The 23,448-nt window shown below is 42.2% G+C and overlaps 1 protein-coding gene across 1 annotated transcript; it reads right to left on the reverse strand.

Moving 5' to 3' along the window:
• Positions 1–594: 594 nt before the first annotated feature.
• SLC35A2 (solute carrier family 35 member A2) lies at positions 595–22,117 on the reverse strand. The gene is made up of 5 exons (XM_060763138.2): positions 21,901–22,117; positions 17,930–18,112; positions 16,653–16,804; positions 14,024–14,751; positions 595–2,674 (listed from the first exon to the last, which is right to left on the reverse strand). Exons 1-5 carry the CDS (start codon positions 21,968–21,970, stop codon positions 2,647–2,649), a joined length of 1,161 nt encoding a protein of 386 aa, XP_060619121.1. The 5' UTR covers positions 21,971–22,117; the 3' UTR covers positions 595–2,646.
• Between the last annotated feature and the right edge of the window lie 1,331 nt (positions 22,118–23,448).

The following is a 23,448-nucleotide window of genomic DNA, read 5'->3' on the forward strand; positions in this document are numbered from 1 at the left end:
ACTCCAAAAAGTACCTCCATTCCTACCTGCAATTCTTTTCTTCCTTTTCCCGTTTTGCTTATAACTCAGAAGCAGCTCCTAGACCATCTTCATTTAGTGTAATAATATTGACCTTAATGATACTGTCAGTATCCTGCATTAGCTATTCCATTCCATATTCATAATTAAGTAATGCCTCCTGACCTCTCATCTTTATAGCTCCACTGAGTAAATAAAAGTTTGTTAGGCTGCCAATTGAGATGCAAGAAAAATGTTTTCAGTCTCCTAGCAGTGTAACGGAGTTGTCACAATGAATTGCAATACAGAAAGCCAGCCAACATCTTTCCAGAGGTATAAAGGTTCCCACTATGATGAACGCCTCCCCCACCCCCCAAACAATGTCCTATATTTGAACATCATGGCCACTCACCTATAAGCAAAGTGTTGTATTGGCTCCTTCAGTTGAGATGCTGAATACGTGTCTTGTCATAAAAGCCAAGATAAGAAAGCCCAATTTGAACTTGGCTCCTAATGTTTTGCTGCCCTTAGGAAATGCCCATTTTACAACCATAGCCACAGAGATTCAGCTCAGATTAAATGACCATTCCACATGTGTTTGCTTACAAAGCTGTATTAATGTCTACATAAAAAAGTTAAAAAACGTCAGTGAAACAAGCAGTATCATGAGCACCTAAAATAGAACTCCGAGCATGGAATTCGTTAAGCAGTTTCTTCATAAGATAATTAATACTGAGTGCAATGCTTTAGTCCCACAACAACGAAAGAGGAAGGAGATAAGCTGGGACTGTAATTCCTACTTACTGCATACTATAATTCCTCCTCTTAATGTGAGGTAAGAAGCAATGAGCCAGGGATGGCAATTTTTTAAAAAAATCAGGGCTTTTGGTTTCCTGGAGTCACAAATAGCTGCTCAAAAGTCCATGTTAACCTTTCATCTTCTCTGTGGGTCGCAAGATCGGAAATGCCCGATTCCAAACAATGCGTTGGTCCCATTCTTTTACATGACAAATCTGTCAAAACCCAAACAGTGCCATTAAAGTAGGGGTGAGCAAATGCCCAACTCAAGGCTACAGTTGCCATTGGCTATAACTAAATTGTAAGGAAATTAAAGCGCTGCGATCTAGCAACATCTTGGAGGTCCACACATTTCTTATCCATGAGTCGGGCTTTGGTTAAGTTGGGTTGCTGTGAATTTTCCGGGCCATATGACCATGTTCCAGAAGCATTCACTCCTGGCATTTCGCCTACATTTATGGCAGGGATCCTCAGAGGTTGTGAGGTCTGTCGGAAACTAGGCAAGTGGGGTTTATATATCTGTGGAATGTCATTGGGTGATAAATTGCAGCATTCATACTTGCCTCAAACAGACAAGAGTTCATTCTCCCACCCTGGACATTCTACAGATATAGAATCCTCTCTTGCCAATGAGGATGCCTGCCATAGATGTGGGTGAAACGTCAGGAGAGAATGCTTCTGGAACATGGCCATACAGCATGGAAAACTCAAAGCAACCCAGTGATTTCAGCAATGGAAGCCTTCAACAACACTTTGGTTAAGTTGTTCTGCTCTCAGCAGAACAAACCAAGCTTTGGCACCAATTAGACACTGGTTTTGAGCTTGCGGTTTCAAGGGAGTAACCTTCAACTGGAAATCAATCCCTATCCACAGATGCAGAAAGATGTGGATAAGATAAAAACCTTGGCTCTCCGGATATGCAGCTCCCAACATTCCTCTCTATTCATGATCCTTACTAAAGCTGCTGTGAGTTGTAGTTCAACATCTGGTTGGCCAGAGGATTCCCAGGCTGTAGTGGACCGAACATTTAAATCCTCACAAACAAAATGCCGTTCAGAGGATTCCTATGTCACAAAATGTGTATAGACATAAACTCCTTAATGTACCTCTAAATCCCATGCTATGATTGGCATCAGGTAATGGACTCCACTGAAAAGCATTTGTTTGAGACCACTTGAAAAGGCAACAGAGCTGTGATGCTCTCCTCCCCAAATTGGTCCAAGAAAAAAATATATAAAAATCTTAACCACAACCAGATAAGATAACACATTATCAGGACTGCTCAAAATTTCACAAATAATTTGAGCATTATGAGTCTCTTCACGATGGAAAAAGAGGCATGAGCATGGAGAGAAACAGGCATACGGCAGTGTCTCAAATGCTGCAACCTATGACAATGTTTTATGATGGAGTGCAGGAGAAGTTCTTGAAATGTAAACCAAATCAGACCTTCAGAAGGTGCAAGTCGGAGTCCAAAACAAGTCCTGATGACTGGGACTGAGAGGCAATCATGGCTGCCCCACTACGTAAAAAATAATAAGTTGGATAGCTGTTCTGTGATGGTCACAAATGGAAAACCATTGCTCGATCTCACTTGCTTTTTGGCATGAATTGTGCTGGTGTGAACCAGGCCTCAAAGGACAGCCAGTTTGAACTGAAAGCATGTGGATTCCTCTTCTATATGACGGGCAAAGCCAAAAAGCTGCCATCATAAGAGAGGTTTCTGAACAGATGTAAAATATGACTCCTACGAAGTGTCAAAGCCAAATCTGTAACTTGGATTTCTTCAGCCCTTCAAAGTGCCGGAGATGAAACCCTACTGAGGTCTTGCCGGTTGTCTCTGTCAATACTTTAGGATCCTTTTTCTTTAGATGAAATCCTAGGAGAAAGCAGGAAAGCAAATAATGATTAAGTTAAGATAAGAGTGCAATTCACTTATTTGGTTCCCTGCCCTCAAGCAAATTGCCTATAGCAAGCTATATTTATCCCAGGTTAACAGGTTATTCTAAGCCAGTGTTTCTCAACCTGGGGGTCGGGACCCCTGGAGGGGTCGCGAGGGAGTGTCAGAGGGGTCGCTGAAGACCATCGGAAAACACAGTATTTTCTGTTGGTCATGGGATTTCCGTGTGGGAAGTTTGGCCCAATTCTATTGTTGGTGGGTTCAGAATGCTCTTTGAGTGTAGGTGAACTATAAATCCCAGCAACTACAACTCCAAAATGTCAAGATCTATTTCCCCCAAACTCCACCAATATTCACATTTGGACATATTGAGTATTTATACCAAGTTTGGTTCCAATCCACCATTGTTTGAGTCCACAGTGCTCTCTGGATGTAGGTGAACTACAACTCCAAAACTCAAGGGCAATGCCCACCAAACCTTTACAATTTTTCTGTTGGTCACTGAAGTTCTGAGTGCTAAGTTTGGTTCAATTCCATTGTTGGTGGAGTTCAGAATGTTCTTTGATTGTAGGTGAACTATAAATCCCAGAAATTACAACTCCCAAATGACAAAATCAACCCCCCCCCCTCAACCCCACTAGTATGCAAACTCAGGTGTATTGGGTATTTGTGCCAAATTTGGTTCAATGAAAATACACCAGATATTTACATTACAACTGATAACAGTAGCAAAACATACAGTTATGAAGTAGCAACGAAAATAATTTTATGTTTGGGGGGTCACCACAACATAACAAACTGTACTAAGGGGTCGTGGCATTAGGAAGGTTGAGAAACACTGTTCTAAGCTATAGCTGCCCCTGAGCTAACAGGTTATGCCAGTGTTGGTGAGACCTCAAACAAGTCACTTTCTTTACATCTACCTTACCTTACAGCAGTGGTTCTCAACCTGGCGTCCCCAGATGTTTTTGGCCTATAACTCCCAGAAATCCCAGCCAATTTAACAGCTGTTAGGATTTCTGGGAGTTGAAGGCCAAAAACATCTGGGGACCCCAGGTTGAGAACCACTGCCTTACAGGATTACTGTGTGAGGAAAAAAGTGGCAGGAAAAGAAGTATTCTACACTAACTTTGAGCTTCCTGGAAGAAAGCTAACAGATAATTACAGTAGACTCTCGCTTATCCAACCTTATCCAATGTTCTGTATTATCCAACGCAGTCTGCCTTCTGCCTGGATCCACAGCTGTTTCAATACATTGTTATGTTTTGGTGCTAAATTCATAAATGCAGTAATTACTACATAACGTTACCATGTATTGAACTGCTTTTTCTATCAATTTGTTATAAAACATGATGTTTTAGTGCTTAATTTGTAAAATCATAACATAATTTGATGTCTAATAGGCTTTTCCTTAATCCCTCCTTTATTATTCAACATTTTCGCTTATCCAGTGTTCTGCCAGCCCGTTTATGTTGGATAAGCGAGACTCTACTGTACATGATTTTCAATATATAACAACAATCTCATTCTGGAATTCTGAACACTTGGAAATCCTGTCTGTCATCAACAAAGCCAAAGTTGGTCTTGATGTCCTTGTGCAATTTCTCATTCTCTCTGAGATCTGCAGAGGATGAATAAGGATTTCCAGGAACCCTGGAGCACCCAAATTTGGGGAGCACTGGGCATGGTGACAATGTCATATTTCCACCACAGAGTGTTGGGTATAATGTATTGTCGAAGACTTTCATGGCCAGAATCACTGGGTTGTTGTAGGTTTTTTCGGGCTATATGACGATGTTCTAGAGACATTCTCTCCTGACATTTCGCCTGCATCTATGGCAAGCATCCTCAGAGGTAGTGAGACCTCACTATCTCTGAGGATGCTTGCCATAGATGCAGGCAAAACATCAGGAGATAATGTCTCTAGAACATGGCCATATAGCCCGAAAACCCTACAACAACCCAGTGTTTGGTATGTGCCTATAGTAGAAGGATCCATGTTACTCCATGATTGTGGAATCTATCACTAGGGAGCAGAATTCAAAACTTGCCAAAAATACAGTTTTCATTGAACAAACAAACCTACAAACCAAATGCACCTGGCTCCAGAGATAGACTCAGCAATATATAGGAGTAAAATCTACAGTTCAACAATAAGCACCAGATAAGATTTCCAGTAGCCAAGGCCAGAGTTTGCGTCTTCGGCAAGAGCTCACTTCCTCCCATGGCTATAAGAGACAAAGCCCCATTAACATGGAGTTTTTCTGGTGTGCAATCAAATCATTGATCACAGGCAAAGCATCCCCTTGCAGCCTGAACTACTTTGTACGGTTTGTCTGAAAATAGCTATTTGGGAGGGAGATACACAAAGTGATCAGTTAGTAAGTCATCCCTGCTACCCTAAGCAACAGACTCAAGCACAAATGTTACAGATAAGCAAGGTAAAAACATTTGGGGAACATCATGGTATGCCCCGTTGCTTATCTCTCCAGATTATGAGCACAAAAACACATCAAAGCATGAGTATTTAAAGCAGGGTTCCTCAAACATTTTAAACAGAGGGCCAGATCACAGTCTCTCAAATTGTTGGAGGGCCGGATTATCATTTGAAAAAAAGCATGAATGAATTCCTATGCACACTGCACATATATTATTTGTAGTGCAAAACGCTTAAAAACAATACAATAATTAAAATGAAGAACAATTTTAACAAATATAAACATATTAGTATCTCAGTGGGAAGTGTGGACCTGCTTTTGGCTGATGAGAAGGATTGTTGTTATTGTTGTTGTGTGCTTTCAAGTCGTTTCAGACTTAGGTTGACCTTGAGCGAGGGCCGGGTAAATGACCTTGGAGGGCCATATCCGGCCCACGGGCCTTAGTTTGAGGATCCCTGGTTTAAAGTGTGAGGGATATGCCAAATTTGATATTGTAAACCAGGGGTCCCCAAACTTAGGCCCGTGGAGTGGATGCAGCTCTCCAAGGTCATTTACCCACCTTAGACTTAGCATTGCTGTAAATCTGAAACAATTTGAAGGCACACAACAACAACAATCCCAATTAACTTGACTGTCTCATGAGCCAAAAGAAGGTCCACACTTCCCATTGAAATACTGGTAAGTTTATGCTGGCTAAATATTGTATTGTTGGGTTGTTGTAGTTTTTTTCGGGCTATATGGCCATGTTCTAGAGGCATTCTCTCCTGACGTTTCACCTGCATCTATGGCAAACATCCTCAGCATCCTCACTACCTCTGAGGATGCTTGCCATAGATGCAGGTGAAACGTCAGGAGAAAGTGCTTCTAGAACATGGCCATATAACCCAAAAAAACTACAACAACCCAGTAATTCTGGCCATGAAAGCCTTTGACAATATATTGCATTGTTCTTTCATGTTTTTTGCACTACAAATAAGATATGTGCTGTGTGCATGGGAATTTGCTCATGTTTTCTTTTTTCAAACTATAGTCCAAACCCCAACAGTCTATGGGACCATGAACCAGCCTTCAGTTTTAAAAGTTTGAGGCCTCCTGATCTAAGCAAAGTGCCTGGACAGGTTAGTTGTTTATTACTGTTCATTCATTTTTTCTCTATGACTGAAACTAGGCATGAGATAGAAGCAAATATGACAGTAAGGCCTATTGCTTAAAATCAAAGATGCTATTTTTGCTGAGCTTACTTTTTAGCTGAAGGGAACATTGTTGTGGTTAATGAGGCAAGGAAGGCAAAAGGGTTAATACTAACTCAGGCAGTTCTTCATGGGAAAATAAACCCAGTTACTCACTTACACACACTCATTATTAAACCGTGGCATAGCGGTTTGAATTACTACTCTGGAAAACACGGTAAAAAATCCTTGCTCAGTCATGAAAACTCACTGGGTGATCTTAAATGTGTCACATACTCTCAGCCTCAAAAATAATGATTGAGTTGCCTTAGGTTCCCTGTAAATTGGAAACTATCTGAAGGTTCACAACAATAAATTTAAAACACCTGAAATGTTGAAAGAGGGAGCAACTGATTTACAAATATTCATCAGTATCAAAATTAATATATACATTAAGCTACGATGTGTCACTTCGCTTATTTGACAAAAAACATTCACCTTCCTCAACCAGCTACATGGAGAGGCAAAGATGTAACTAGTAGGCTTGGGCAATCCATGGTTCTAAATGGTTCTAAAGTACTTACAAAACTAAAGTTCTGGTGGTGAAAATTTCAGAACTCTAACAAAACTTTCAAAATTTAATTATTATTTCATTATTGGTGATTTTAATGACAGAACCAATTAGGAACTGCCATTTATCATGAAATTTTGAGAGTTTTGTTAGAGTTCTGAAATTTTCACTACCAGAACTTTAGTTTTGTTAGAACCATGGATTGCCCAAGCCTAGTAACTAGAGGCTGCAACTACATGTATGCGTGCCTTCAAACTGCTTGTCAATTTATGGTGACACAGTTCATTTTTAGGTTTTCTGCAGCAAGGGATACTGAGAAGTTCCTCTCTCTGAAATAAGAGTTAATAACAGCACATGTACTCATTGGTGATCTCCTACATGAGTACGAACCAGGTTGATCCTTGCTTATCTTCTAAGATCAGATAGGATCTAGGGATTTAGGAGTATTTAGGCCCTTAACTCTGAGAATGCTACCTTTTCAGGAGGCATTGCTCACCCTTTTAATACTTTGGCAGACACAATCCTTGATCGGTCACTTTTATGCACCACAATTTCCAGATCCTGGGACAGGATAGCATACGTATGACCCAAAAGAAACCACATTATAAACCAGGAAGTTTACAGTTCTCCTCTGGGGCATTATTAAGCACTTCCCCCGTTTTGCAATATTTAGCTGGTTTTACAGCTGTAATTTCCAAAGAATCTGGTTTTTAGGTGTAGCAGGAGGACATGGGGAGGAAATGAAACCATCAGTGTAGAAATATGTATGACGTTAGCATATAGAATAACTAAAAGAAATGAGGAAGTTGGCAATGATGCCACAAAAGGCTTTTTTCCCATTCCTGAACATTTCCCCTGATACTACCAACTGCGTATTTCCTAGACCATAATGAAATCCTATTCATTGCGTAATCAAAATGCAAATATTGCTGAGTGCGAAGTCAGGAATGCTTAAAAGCATAGAAATGTTTTTATGTCATGGCTGCTATCTCACATAGAGCTGGGGGGGGGGGGGAGTAAATCAAAGCCTGATATTTTGACATTTCCTCAGTTAGGTGTCTTTGTTCAATTGGGACACCACTTCAAGGATTCCCAAGTTGGTGTTGAAAAGCAGAGTTTTGGATTGCGATTAGCTGTTCTGTTTTTGGCTTTTCCCAACTAAAGCAGCTAGGCGACAGCAAGTGACTGGGTAGTGGGGAGGATTACAACTTCCAGAATGCCGTTTGTGGGAATTTGGGACAGTATACCCTCCCGAAAAGGTAATGCCACACTACAAATGGAATCTGGAAGCAAAATTGTCCAAGCAATATCAATGTATGGTCAAGATGGAAAGATGCTAAGATAAGACACAGCAGTGGGCTTTTGCCTGAAATTACTGGGAAAACAAGATACTTATCCTCTTTTTCCTCCTGCTGAATTAACAGAGTGCAAACTACTTGTGCTCTTTCAATTCAGTTTCTGGCACTTGAAGCATACGGAGGATAAAAAAAGGAGAGGAGGAGGAGAAACAGGTATTTTAAATACAGCTGAAAAAGTGGGATCAAGGTGTTTGGAGGGTATGTAATACGTCAAAGCTTTGGGCCTGGATAGCACAGGTAGCTAAAATACCAGTATTTACCAAATCAAGGTCCAGGGCACACCAGGAGTAAATTAGTTGGTAACCCCCTATTTTGTGGCTGATTATAAAGATTGTTGCTTTGATGCTGTTTTAGTTTTCTGACAGTAATATTTTTGTGATTCTAAACTGCAGGGGAAGGGGGATGAGGGGACTGAAGACCGAATAGACTATTTTAGTAACTACTGTTCATAGATTGTTCCACTGAGAGTGGGCTTGCTATCCATTCTACTTTAAAAAAAAATTATGTGCAAAACATAAGCTGTCCTGTCTCATCGCTGAGGTTCTCCAATATTATACTCTCTCTTCTGGCATCATCTCTCCTTGTTTCAGTCTTTCTTGGGTCTTCAAACAGATCCAGAGATGACAGTGATGGACTTTCTGTTTACAAAGGAGGTACAATAGGAAAGCACTACTGGTCCTTCTGCATCTAGGCCAGACCTTTTTGAATCTCATTCCCTAGTTGTAAGGAGTTTGTTGTATAGAGGTTCAGTTCAAGCACATGGTCCCTCCTCACCTGCAGGCTGAAGTGGTATGGTCCAAACCGGCTGTTCTTCTGACTATATTTCTCAGAATCCCCCAGCCAGGATAAGATTGTTGTTTTCCAAGCTTTCACAAAGTTGGGGTGAAAATAGAGGAACCTAGTAAAATGTGTCATCCACTCAGAAGACTATTATAAATGCCCTCAGTGTAATGAGAACTGTCCTTTGAACTCTGGTGTGGGTGGCTCATATTAACATCCCTTTCCAATATTTCAAAGTTGTAGTAGAGGCACCTTTTGTAAACTTCACTCTGACTTTACATCCAGGACTAGTTCGCTTTTATGCTCTTTCCCATCCAACTTCCAGTTAAAAAATGAAGGCTTTAACATTTTTTGAATTAGAACTCCCAGAACCCCCCACCTAGCAATTGTGTCTTCCAAGTCACAATTAACAACCAATCCTGAATTTCTTTGAAAAATGCATGGCAGGAATATGAATTGAAATTGAGCACTGCACACTTAAAAAATGAGTACCTCAAGAATATCTTCCATAGAATCATAGAATCAAAGAGTTGGAAGAGACCTCATGGGCTAGCCAGTCCAACCCATTCTGCCAAGAAGCAGGAATATTGCATTCAAATCACCCCTGACAGATGGCCATCCAGCCTGTTTAAAAGCTTCCAAAGAAGGAGCCTCCACCACACTCCGGGGCAGAGAGTTTCACTGCTGAATGGCTCTCACAGTCAGGAAGTTCTTCCTCATGTTCAGATGGAATCTCCTTTCTCGTAATTTGAAGCCATTGTTTCATGTCCTAGTCTCCAGTGAAGCAGAAAACAAGCTTGCTCCCTCCTCCCTGTGGCTTCCTCTCACATATTTATACATGGCTATCATATCTCCTCTCAGCCTTCTCTTCTTCAGGCTAAACATGCCCAGCTCCTTAAGCCGCTCCTCATAGGGCTTGTTCTCCAGACCCTTGATCATTTTAGTCGCCCTCCTCTGGACACATTCCAGCTTGTCAATATCTCTCTTGAATTGTGGTGCCCAGAATTGGACACAATATTCCAGGTGTGGTCTAACCAAAGCGGAATAGAGGGGTAGCATCACTTCCCTAGATCTAGACACTATGCTCCTACTGATGCAGGCCAAAATCCCATTGGCTTTTTTTGCCACCACATCACACTGTTGGCTCATGTTTAACTTGTTGTCCACAAGGACTCCAAGATCTTTTTCACACGTACTGCTCTCGTCCCCCATTCTGTATCTTTGCATTTCGTTTTTCCTGCCAAAGTGGAGTATCTTGCATTTGTCACTGTTGAACTTCATTTTGTTAGTTTTGGCCCATCTCTTTAATCTGTCAAGATCGTTTTGAATCCTGCTCCTGTCCTCTGGAGTATTGGCTATCCCTCCCAATTTGGTGTCGTCTGCAAACTTGATGATCCTGCCTTCTAGCCCTTCATCTAAGTCATTAATAAAGATGTTGAACAGGCCCAGGCCCAGAACGGGACCCTTTAATAACATAAGGTCGGGATAGGAGCCAGATAATAGGATGTGCCGTATTAAAAATAAATATTGTAAAGGTTACGTTCAAAGACCATTTACAATCCATCTTTCTGACTCTGTAACAATCTCAACAGGAGATGCAGCATCAGATCGTTACTCTGGACTGTCATTGTATGCTCCCACATCTTAATATTTTAAATAAGGAGTTGCTGAAGTGAGACCCTTCCAGGGCTGCACAATCTGCGGCCCTCCAGGTATTTGGTCTTCAGCTCCCAGAATTCCTGACCATTGGAACAACTGGCTTGGGCTCCTGGGATTTAAAGTTCCAAACACCTAGAGGGTCACAGGTTGTGCAGCCTGCTAGCCCAAGAGTTCAGTATTCAATCTATGAACCTCTTTATTACGAAGACCTCCATCATTCCTTGAGAAAACCAGGGCTGAATGGTCTCATCTACAAAGGACGTTGCAGGGGGCAAAATGAAGGCATCCCTTCCAATAAGAATTCAGTCCCTGCCGTAGTGAAATTTTCCTCTACTCCCTAAATTTTAAACATTGCAGTAATTAGAAACTTAAGTTGAAAATTTGGAAAAAGAGTTCAGGCATCCCCAAAAATGAGAATTCAAGGTGTGAATTATTTTCTGAGTCTCTGCAATGCCAGCAATTTGGGGGCTGAGGAAAAATGTCATGTGTGTTGGGCGTCAGAATTCTTATTGGTACTCATTTTGCTCCTATCCCTATAGTTAACATTTCTGCAGAAGAGCCATCCCACTAGTTTATAAGTTTGACATTAACTAAACAAAGTAGAATCCAAATGTATTTAGCCAGCAGGTTACCCTGTTTATCCTAGTCTTAATTTTTTGGGGTTTTGCTGCAGCTACTTCAGGCGATGAGCAAAAAGTAAACCAGAGCCAGTCAATGGTGAGCAGCTTCCTTCTTTCTTTGTGTTCCGAGAAACAAAACAGCCCTGCACCAAGCCTTGCTACATCTTCAACCAGCCCTTTCCTGCTTGCCTCTTGTGACTTTTGACTGTGCTCCCTCCCCAGACCAAGCCCCCATGGAAGGAAAGCCCCCTCCCTCTCCCACGAAACCAACCCAATCCCTTCCCAGTGTTAATAGGGTTAGACATGCAGTGAGTGAGACAGAAAGCTGCCCAATTCAAGGCTTCCTCAATCATTCAACAATAAGGCTAAATAAATACACTCTCTTTATTCATCTGTGGTTTATGTACATTGGCAAACAGTACAGGTTATTTTTTTGTTTTGTTTTTTCCTTTTTAAAAAAGCAGGATTTGTAGAAAACAATCAACCGTCTTTTAAAAAAACCATCCCATTTATATACACTGTGTTACTTTCTGATTATCTTTTCCCCACGCTCCAGCACAAAAAAAACCCAACCTGTACTGCCGGCGCCAAACCCCCATCCCCAGGCCCTCTAGGGGTTAGTGCTTCCCGTTCCACCTCAACCCACCACCCAACAAGCAGCCCCAAATCAGTAGAAAATACATAAAGGCAGGCCAACCTGCAGTAATCCTCAACCCGGCCAGCTGGGAAACAGGTATCATGGTGGGCATGACCTGCCTGTTTGCCCTGTTTGCTCTTCAGTTGTAAAGCTATGGCAAAGGCCATAAACAACTGATCCACTAAGCTCACCACTGCCACATTACCATGCTTTCCAGATTGCAAGGGCCTCTTACACTGACTACTTGGAGGGTCAAAGCCAAGGACATGTGGAAATGCTTGGCAGGCTACAGAGGCATGCTACCTTCAACTTAGTGGCTCCTCTACAGAGCTCAAGGGCAGCTATATTTTAGGTTCTTGTGTGTGTTTTTTGGGCTATAGGGCCATGTTCTAGAGGCATTTCTCCTGACGTTTCGCCTGCATCTATGGCAAGCATCCTCAGAGGTAGTGAGGTCCTCACTACCTCTGAGGATGCTTGCCATAGATGCAGGCGAAACGTCAGGAGAAATGCCTCTAGAACATGGCCCTATAGCCCCAAAAACACACACAAGAACCTAGTGATTCCAGCCACGAAAGCCTTCAACAATACAGCTGTTTGTTTGTTTTTTTGGACTCCTACCTCCAGAATCTCAGAAACATCCCAATTGAAGAATTCTGGTATTCGCCATCCCAGCAAAATAGCCTGTCCAAGCTGCAACCGGATATGGTATGTGGCTGAGAGCTGACCAGGAATCCTGGTTGCAATTGATGGACACACTCAAACCCCGTTTCATAAAATAAATGGATGACTACTCACTGTCCTGCTATACATTCACCCCTGCAGGCACCCTTCAGTTCCAAAAGAACTGGCATTCAAGTTTCAGTTTCCAAGTATCTCCACTCAGCAGCAGCAAATATGTGATATAAAGGATTTCTCGCCTGACTCCATTCTCGAGTTGATGGAAGTCTATCTTCCACACTACCCACACTTGGCAAGCCTGTGTAAACCAGTCCGTTTCCTCAAAGCTCTTTCCAAGCCAAATGCCTCAATGAGACAATTCATTTGCCCTTCACCCATGGTGAAATCTCAATTAGTAACTAGTGATTATGCTCCCATGCCCCACCCCAAGTGACCTTCAGATGCTTATGGACATCAAATATACACTGAAAGAAGTAAATAATAAATGATGCCTCAGATTCAGCACACATTCCACTATGATTCAACAAGTCTCATTACACACCCAGAGCTGGAGATAAGAGTAATCCAGCTATTGTCAGTTTCCCCATGCAGGACTCACAACCCATCCATCCCATACTTTGGTAACTTACACACACGGAGTTGGGTTCTTTTTCATAATCCCCCTCTGTACTCAACTCTCTCCCACTCTAAGTAACTACATCTGCCATAATAGGCAAATTTGACAAATCCCCACTGACCACTTTCATTGAGGTGACCTTTAGACACCCACCCCCATTCACACGCACACAGAATATTGGTAGACTTGAAATGGCAAGTAAGATCTCCTTCTACCGTCCAAAAAACAAGGATATCACATTCCCCCCTCACCACCACCACTTTGATCCATCATTCAAAGTGTTCATATAAAAATACATCTCTTTGTAAATTTGCTCCCTGTAGACCAAACAAGAGGGATAACTTGAAAGGTCTTAGAGTAAAGGGTGTGAGCAATTCAAAAGCCACCCCCTTAACTGCTTCATCTGGAGCAGTCAGTGCTCTTAAACAGGGATAATGAAAAAACAAGAAAAGTGTGAGGGAGCTGAGAGAAGTTGGATAGCTTGATTTGGTCAATGGCAGAAGCAGCTTTTAGGAGAAGAGCTACATAAGTGCTACGAAGCAGTTCCAATGAAAGAGAGAGATCTGTTAAGATGACTAGCAAAGGAGCAGCTGGGAACAGAAAAGGAATGCGTACAGTTTTGCACAAAGTCAAGGAAGAAAAAAGCAATTGAAAAAGAAAAGAGCAAAATGAGGGAGAGAGAAAATCAGATGGGAACCATAGGAGACTGGGGTGGGGTAGCCCAGTGTTGTGAAAACTTTTTGCAAAAACCAGGGTAAGTATGAAGAATGTGGTCTGTTGTTCTCAATTGACCAGCACTGACTTGGTCAGGAAGCCGTCTGTCGTCACGGAAGGAAGTTCCTTGCTCTGTGCTGGGTGGCCCTGCTGCTGCACAGCAGTCCCCATTAAGGACCGGCTGGTCAAAGGTCCTTTGGGCAAGCTGTACAAGTAGACGGCCCCTATGACCAGCCCTGCTCCTAGAGCAAAGGGCAAGTTGAGGTGGAAGTCAAAGAGGTAGATGGAAGCAACGGTGGACACCACGATGGAGAAGGAGGTGGCAAAGCCCTTGAGGATGTTGTCCGCATATTTCACCACTACTGCCACCAGAAGGCCCCCGAAGGCCTGGTTCAGAATCACGGCCCACACCAGCGAGGTGTAGCCAAAGAAGAATCCACGCTCAGCTACGGCTGCCCCATCCGTGGACCACATGCCCAACAGCCCCAGCAAGGTCCCGAAGATGCCCAGTTGGACGTTACGGAGCCAGACTGAGCCTGCGCTGCCTTTGAGGATCTTTTCAAAATAGACTCCGGCAAAGCCGGATGAGAGGCACGACACCACCACAGCCACCAGCCCCACAATGTAGCTCTGCTGCTGATGTGTCCCTTGGCCCCCAGGGGTTCCTTTGCCCCCTGCCTGCTGCTGCTCCACCTGGACAATGGCCACACCGGCAAAAAGGAGCATGAGGGAGAGCCACTGGAGACGGGATAGGCTCTTGCGGAGCATTAGCACTGAGAAGACAGCTGTGGTGAGGATCTTCAGTTGGTAAGTGACCTGAAAAAGGCAGTGCAGTTTAATAGGCATCGCAATATGTCACAAAATAGGACAGCTGTCGGTCAGGGCAGGACTCTGTCTATGCATAGTCTCTAGATAGCTATGGAAATTCAGACTCCCTTACTGAGATCAGATAAATGCATTGGATGAGAGGGTGTATCTAGCCTCATAACACTGTCCACATTGCATCTCATTATCCATATAACATTAGAGAGTGTGTTATATGCAACAATTTCATAAAATTGGGAACAAACTCAGGTAACAGTTTAAGTTTATGACAATAAGGGAGGGGCTGGTGAACTGAAAGGGGAACAGAAATGCTTATTCAAAACCAGTGTATACTATAGCATTCAGAAATACAGCCTGTCAATCAGTTTGAGCACAAAAAGACATAGAGATCCTGAAGCACCTTTGAGACTAAATGGGAAAAATTCATTTTTAGCATAAACTGCTATGACCTCAGACAACTTCATCATATGTGATTGTTCACTTGCAGATGATGAAACAAGTCTACAAAAGCTTAGTGCTAGATTTTTCTTCTTCCCCATTAGTCAAAAAGGCATAACCAGATTGCTTAAATCTGTGTATTCCTACTGTGATTCGAGGGAAAGGGTGGGAGAGTCAAAGAATGCAGAGCAGGAGTAGGGGAGCACAGCCACTACGAACCACATCTGTGTTCACATTAATAAAGTTTCTCGCCCTTATGATTGCCTAACCACATAGTTGAGAACAAATGGACAGTATTTGTGCAGATGGTTCTTTTTTCCAGCTACCAAAACCAGAATACAGGTAGTTACCAACTTTCAAACACCCGACTTAAAAATGACTCAGGTGAGACAACAAGAAGTGAGAGAAAACTACCAATAGGAAAAGGAAATTCATTCTTGAAAAAGTTATCATGGGGAAAAGGTGTCTCCACTGAAGCTTTATCACCAATCCTTGTTTCCATAACAAGCCAAATTTTTAAAAATCTAATTATCACAGGTACAGAAAGTGCAATGAAATCTTCAGAACAGGTTTTTTTTTTGTCGTGTCAGGAGCAAGTCGCTTGTGATGTGAGAGAATTGGCCGCCTGCAAGGACGTTGCCCAGGGAACGCCTGGATGATTTGATGTTTTTATCATCCTTGTGGGAGGCTTCTCTCATGTCCCCGCATGAGGAGCTGGAGCTGATAGAGGGAGCTCATCCGCCTCTCCCCGGATTCGAACCTGCGACCTTCAGTCCTGCCAGCACAGGGGTTTAACCCACTGCGCCACCGGGGGCTCCATTTCAGAACAGGTACAGAACAGGTACAGAGACAGCAAAACAAACACCACAGGGGTGTTAACCCTCCCTATGTTGTGCAAAGATCTACCTACCTACCTATATTTGGCTAGAGTTACATTTTAAAATGTGTTCCTACTTACAAACAAATTCAACTTAAGAACCTACCATTTATTTGATTTGTATAATGTATATAATCACATAATCCATCTTTTTGGGGAGCAGAACACACTGTCTCTCATACATCCTGCCCAAAAATAATATTTTCCACTGCAGCATTGGGTACCTACTTTTCTAGCAAAACTTTTCTACAGCAAATGTTTCCACTGGGTAGGGATTACATGTATAATGAATGAAAGATTATGGAATTAAAATAAAGAAGCAAAGAATAAAGGACATTTCTAGCCACTTCCATAAGACTTTATTGACAGTTACTACGGGGGTTTAAAAGTATCAAGTAATACAATTCAGAATATTCACCATTCGAGGTGATGATACAGGGATTGGAATGGCTCTTGTGTATAGTGTGATTGAATAAAACTTAAGCAGGATACTTGTGAATAATTTAAACATGAGTTTCTAATGCCTAAGCCTTGATAAACCCTGCATGTAAGTATAGTCCCAGAGCTTGTGTCTCACCTGGAACGTGGCTGCAGGCAGGTTGGAAATAGCCACATATTGGAGGTTGTTCTGGAGGGTGTAAATGAGAGAAGGCACTGCTAGTTTGAGTGTGTCCATGTATTGCACCACGATGGAGTCATACAAGGAGCTGGCAAACTGTTTCACGTTACCTGGAGAAGGAGAAACAGTCAGAATCTACTGCTTTGGTTGCTAACAAGCTTTTAACAAGGGCCAAGAAAGGCCTGGAATGCCAATAATAATGGCTCAGGAATGCACCAAGTGACCCTTCCCTCATGCAAGGTAAACAGGATTCTTCACTCCCATCCTTTCTAGCCTGAACAACAGTGATGGCACAGGGAGGCCCACTTTTGTCTTGGAGAATACACAAGAATATAAGCAACTGACATGCTGAGAAAGTTAGGACTGCGCTACACACAGTCATCCACCCACTCACCCAACAACCTACACACTCACCCACACACACACTCAGTTGTGGATGGATGAGCAAGTAAGTGACGTTTTTATTTTTAACATTGATTGAGTAAAAAATTACTGTTTTGTAACAAAAAAAGCCCCTTTTGCTCACATAATAGTAGCACCCACCTTTTTTGACCAAACAAAAAGGGGAGAAAAGTGACTATTATGCAATGAAATATGATACGTTGTTGCCATTGCAGATAATAGCCAGAGGAATCTTCCATTCTGTCCCCTTTAAATGGAATTTATGTTTGTGATCATCTACATACTATTATAAGTACAGATTTCTCTTTATTTAACTCTGTGGCCTAATTATCTGAGTAGATTATTGAATTTTTATTTTCTAACAGAGATATTATTTTTGACACACAGGGAAAGAGGACCATAACATTCTCATCTTTATAGCAATATCATCAAAATCATAACCAGGCAATTCCAGATGTAGCAATAATACATCTAAAGGATTACAGTTGAAAAACATTTTAGGTTTTTCAAATGAGTCACTAGATTGAAAAGGCAAAAGCTCAAAAGAAATACTCTTGACTAATGGTGCACCTACACTGTGGAATCAATATAGTTTGACACTGTTTTAATTGCCATGGCCCAATGCTGTGGAATCCTGGGATTTGTAGTTTGCTGAAGACCCAACACTTTTTGGAAGAGAAGACCAAAGATCTTATGAACAATACTGCCCATGATTTAGCAAAAACAGTTGAAGTGGTGTCGAACTTCATTAATTCCATAGTGTATGCATCCTATGAAACAAGAAACGAGAATGGGGTGATTATTGCATGTAGCATGAGGTATAAGATGCCCACCTTTCTTCTGAATGAAGATAAGGAGCAGACAGGTGACTCCCTTAAGGACTTCAGCCATGACCACTGCTGACGTGGCAAAGAAGCGGTCCCCAGGCAGCGTGCGAACATAGCGAATGCTGAGGATGAGGGAGGCATTCTGCACCACCAAGACAGCTAAGCTGATGTACTTCAGCTGTCGGTTACCTGAGAATGAAAGAACAGGAATTATCTCAGCATTTTGCCCTTCAGAGACAAAAGTACCTAGTGCTGAAGAGAGGTACAAGTCTGAGAGGATACCCTTACAGCGAAAATACTAGAGATGGCAGAGAAAGAACACAGAAAATACAATATAATGGAACAGCCTGATTTTTACAGGATTCCACATGCCAAAAGTCATTAAGGTAGACACAAAAAACTGGAGTCATGTCAACAGCCCATCCATTTCTTGGAATTGGCAACTTCACCTCATCCCTCCTGCAGCCTTCAACCCAGAGAGGAAGAATGGTAGTAGTCCATTTGGACAATTAAATTAGCTTGATCCACAAATTGCTACTTCCCTGAAATTAACTTGACCTATAGTAAGCTGCTGACCAGCATGCCAAGACTTTGTCGGAATCAAGCCAGGCATTGGTATCTACAAAGAGTGACAACAAAGGCCAAAACTTTAAAGATGCAGGCAAGATCAGCATTCATAAGAAGTAATAACAGGTTTACAGACTAGCTATTATTAGAGGCAAACCCACTTTAGGTCATGTTGAACTTGTTCTTAATCTAACTGGAAAATGAAATTGCTACAACAGTAGACAAAAAAAGACTCTGTCTGCTCAATCATGGATAGAGAACAAAATCCCCATACTGCCCTCCCTATCTGTTGATCTAGGTGACTTGGACTCCAAAAACATGGAAGAAATCAAGGTCAGAGGTTTACATGCTGCTTTGCTGATGCTTAAACAGGATCCAAGAAAGAGCCAGGATCCTGTTCTATGTGGCTTTGCAAACACTTCCTTGCACCTGCCAGGGAAGATAACACCTAGCAGGAAATGAGAACAAGACAACAGAACAGCCACATCTAGGGAAACAACATTCAATTATTGGGAATAGTAGTTATCTCTTTCCTGGAAAATAATAAAATTTAATGAAAAACAAAGCAAATAAATGTTTTACAGTAAAGGACTGGGTAGGCATTCAATAATTTAGAACCACAATTCAATTATCGGTCACTGAGGTCCTAACTGATATCTTCTACATCCCAATTCTGAGATTTATTTATTTTTGGATTACAACAGTAGCATTAAGGCAAACACTTCTGCTTATTTAATCCACTGCCTCATCATTCACTGCAGCTAACCACTTGCTCACAAAAATTCTTTAATGAGGAGCGTGATGTTTTCATGTTTATCCCCAAAGTGCTATTCTGGAGTTTGGTGGGGTCTCCTCCTCTTGCGGTTTTAAAGCAGAGGATCTTTCAATTGGCTGCCCCACAACTGCCCCACAACTGTGGAACCAAACCTAAATGAAGCTCAGAATTTTAAAACCATCTAAAGACTTATTTCTTCTGGCAGACCTACCTAGACTGTTTTAAACATGAATTTTAGACATTTGTCCTTTGTTTAATCTACGTGTTGTGTAATTTAATACATATTTTATAGAAATACATTTTAATATGAATATTGTATAGAAATACATGTTAATATGTGTACTGAGGTTTTTTGTTTTTTTTTTACAATTTGTATGTGTTTTAAATATACTGTTAGCTGCCTTGAGCCACAAGGGGAGGCAGGTAAGAAATAAAACTATCATTATTATGATTCTTATAATTGTTATTGTAAGATGCTATCTTGGTGTAGGATCCCATTTTTCAAATGGTACACATGGCTATTACTGTTATCGGAAAGTGTAAAATTACTACTATTCATTGGTGACTTTGTATATAGACAATTTTGTTATAATAAGTACACTTTGTGAATAATAATAATAATAATAATAATAATAATAATATACATTGTTAGAATTAAAGAAAAAAGGAAAAAGGGGAAAAAACATACAACACCTTAAGATATAAAAAAAGGAAAACACACACACATAGGCCAAGCTAACATAAGCCAAACAAGCAATCTGTATAAATAAAAATGTAATGTTTCTTTGTGGGATTAACATAACTCTAAAACCACTGGACGAAACGACATGAAATTTGAACAAAACACTCCTAACAGACCAATGAGTGTCCATCACTCATAACCCCCCCCCCCCCCAAAGTGGAAAGGATGAAAAGAGAAATGAAATACAGAAAAAAGGGAAGGAAGAGGGTGGGAAGGAAGGGGAAAAGAAGGAAGGAAAGAGAGAAAGAAGGAAGGAAGGAAGGAAGGAAGGAAGGAAGGAAGGAAGGAAGAGAGGAAGAGAAGAGTAATGGAAAGAAATGGGTAGAGAAAGAAGGAAGGAGAGAAGGAAAGAAAAAAGGAAAGGAAGGAAAGAGGGAGCAAAGGAAGAAGACAAAGAAAGAGAAAGAGGGAGGGAAGGAAGGATGGAAGCAAAAGGCAAAGGAAGGAAGGAAAAAGGCAGAAAAGGGAGAAAGGGAAGGAAAAGAAAAAGGGAGGGAAAAAAGCGGTAGAGAAAGAAGGAAGGAGAGAAGGAAAGATGAAAAGGGAAGGAGCGAAAGAAGGAGAGAAGGTTGGCCACAGCAACGCATGGCGGGTACAGCTAGTCTATATAAATAAAAATATAATGTTTCTTTGTGGGATTAACATAACTCAAAAACCAGTGGGCCAATTGACACCAAATTTGGAGACAATACACCTATCAGGCCAACGAGTGACCATCACTCATAAAAACACTGAAAAACGCAGCAGAAAAAAAAGCCAAAAAACAAAAATTACATTGCAACGCAAACACACATATACACAAATACATGCACACACAAAACACATATACACAGACTGGGACACAGCAACGCATGGCAGGGAATGGATAGGAAATAAATAAATAAATACAAATACACAACTTCCTTCCTTCCCTTTGAGGAAGAGATTCTTCCTAAGCCTTCATGGTACTATGTATTGTCGAAGGCTTTCATGGCCAGAATCACTGGGTTGTTGTAGGTTTTTTCAGGCTAGATGGCCATGTTCTAGAGGCATTTTCTCCTGACGTTTCACCTGCATCTATGGCAAGCATCCTCAGAGGTGGTGAGGTCTGCTGGAAGTAGGAAAAAGGGTTTATTTATCTGTGGAATGACCAGGGTGGGACAAAGGACTCTTGTCTGCTGGAGCTCGGTGTGAATGTTTCAACTGACCACCTTGATTAGCATTTGATGGCCAGAGAAGCCATTGAAATCCACAAGCATGTGGACAATTTCAACAGAAAGGAGGAAACCTTGAAAATGAACAAAATCTGGCTACCAGTATTAAAAAAAGGTCTAAAATTACAACAGCTAAACAACAGAAGAGAAACAATTTGGGACATCTAATCAACAAAAGATTGCTCCAGGCACTGCCAGGCCATCAAATGCTAATCAAGGTGGTCAGTTGAAACATTCACACCTAGCTCCAGCAGACAAGAGTTCTTTGTCCCACCCTGGTCATTCCACAGATATATAAACCCTTTTTCCTATTTCCAACAGACCTCGCTACCTCTGAGGATGCTTGACATAGATGCAGGCGAAACGTCAGGAGAAAATATGCCTCTAGAACATGGCCATATAGCCCGAAAAAACCTACAACAACCTTCGTGGTACTGTTTTTACTCATTGTATCTGTGGGTCCCACTTTGAGGCATAGGGGTGTATAAATAAATAGAATAATTAAAATAGAAATAAATGCAGTAAATAAGGGCACCCGCTCCCCCAGGCCACACATGTGCGGTTTCCCTGACATAAAAACCTGTGGCAAAACAAGCTCCACAGAGCCCTCTGTATATAAGCCTTGCCAGCGACCCCTTTGGCGTTGTGTGCTGTCTGCTGTCCCCTCAAGGAAGGGCTCCTCCGGCCCAGGCAAGCTCACCTCCTGAGGCCGCCGGGCTCCCGCTCCCGCCGCCGCCATTGCCTTTTCCCGGGCCCTCAGCCGCTGCCATGGTGGCAACCGCTGGGCAACCGAGCTGCCCCGCCGTCGCCGGCACTTCCGCATCCCCCTGTCGCCAGACGACTTCCGCTTCCGGAGAAGGAGAGGAAAGGCCGGAAGGGGGCAGCGCGCGGAATGCTAGGTGCGCGGGGAATGCTAGGTGCCATCGAGCGCCACGCTTGCAGTGGGCGGGGCGATGAAAGCAACAAAGTCTTACTAAAGGAGTAGAGTGACACAAAGCGTCCAACTTCCGAGTTGATTCTGACTCTTCCCCACCCTGGGTTTCTCAGAGTGTAATCACTCCGATTTGAAGCAACGCAAAGGAAGGCCTTGTGGACAACAAGTTAAACATGAGCCAACAATGTGATGTGGCGGCAAAAAAAGCCAATGGGATTTTGGCCTGCATCAGTAGGAGCATAGTGTCTAGATCTAGGGAAGTAATGCTACCCCTCTATTCTGCTTTGGTTAGACCACATCTGGAATATTGTGTCCAATTCTGGGCACCACAATTCAAGAGAGATATTGACAAGCTGGAATGTGTCCAGAGGAGGGCGACTAAAATGATAAAAGGTCTGGAGAACAAGCCCTATGAGGAGCGGCTTAAGGAGCTGGGCATGTTTAGCCTGAAGAAGAGAAGGCTGAGAGGAGATATGATAGCCATGTATAAATATGTGAGAGGAAGCCACAGGGAGGAGGGAGCAAGCTTGTTTTCTGCTTCCCTGGAGACTAGGACGCGGAACAATGGCTTCAAACTACAAGAGAGGAGATTCCATCTGAACATTAGGAAGAACCTGACTGTGAGAGCTGTTCAGCAGTGGAACTCTCTGCCCCGGAGTGGTGGAGGCTCCTTCCTTGGAAGCTTTTAAGCAGAGGCTGGATGGCCATCTGTCGGGGGTGATTTGAATGCAATATTCCTGCTTCTTGGCAGGGGGTTGGACTGGATGGCCCGTGAGGTCTCTTCCAACTCTTTGATTCTATGATTCTAAGGCAAAAGTTGGACCTCAGGGAAATTCTTAAAAATTGCCTCTAAGAATATTATACCGAGTGAGAGAGTGTGACTTGACCAAGGCTCTTTCTACACTGCTATATAATCCAGATTGTCAAAGCAGATCCATATTATCTGTATGAACTGGATTATATTAATCTACACTGCTCATCAATCTACACTGGATTTTATTAATCTACACTGCTGACCAAATTTGGCTCACTGAGTCTCCATGATGCACTCTACATCCTGCTATGGTTTGGAGGAGGATGCACCATGGATGATGGGACTTCCAATACCTCCACTTTCTTCCTGAGACCAATACAACTGCCAACAATGATGGATCAAGAGCACAATTCACACACAGAACCAGCATGACCCACTCTACATCCTGGTGCGGTTTAGAAGAATTTGGAGAAGGATGATGGGACTTGCAATCACTTCACTCACTTCCTATGACCACTGAGACCCTCACCAATGACTGAACAAGATCAAACTTGGCACAC

Source organism: Anolis sagrei, chromosome 2, assembly GCF_037176765.1.
Source record: "Anolis sagrei isolate rAnoSag1 chromosome 2, rAnoSag1.mat, whole genome shotgun sequence".
NCBI classification, from domain to species: domain Eukaryota; kingdom Metazoa; phylum Chordata; class Lepidosauria; order Squamata; family Dactyloidae; genus Anolis; species Anolis sagrei.

Coding starts and splice junctions, on each gene's coding strand:
- SLC35A2 (XM_060763138.2), bottom strand. CDS start 21,970: ATGGCAGCGGCTGAGGGCCCGGGAAAAGGCAATGGCGGCGGCGGGAGC. Junction 18,113..21,900: donor GAGCCCGGCGGCCTCAGGAG/GTGAGCTTGCCT, acceptor TTTCATTCTCAG/GTAACCGACAGCTGAAGTAC. Junction 2,675..14,023: donor ACAGACGGCTTCCTGACCAA/GTCAGTGCTGGT, acceptor GCTTTCTCCTAG/GATTTCATCTAAAGAAAAAG.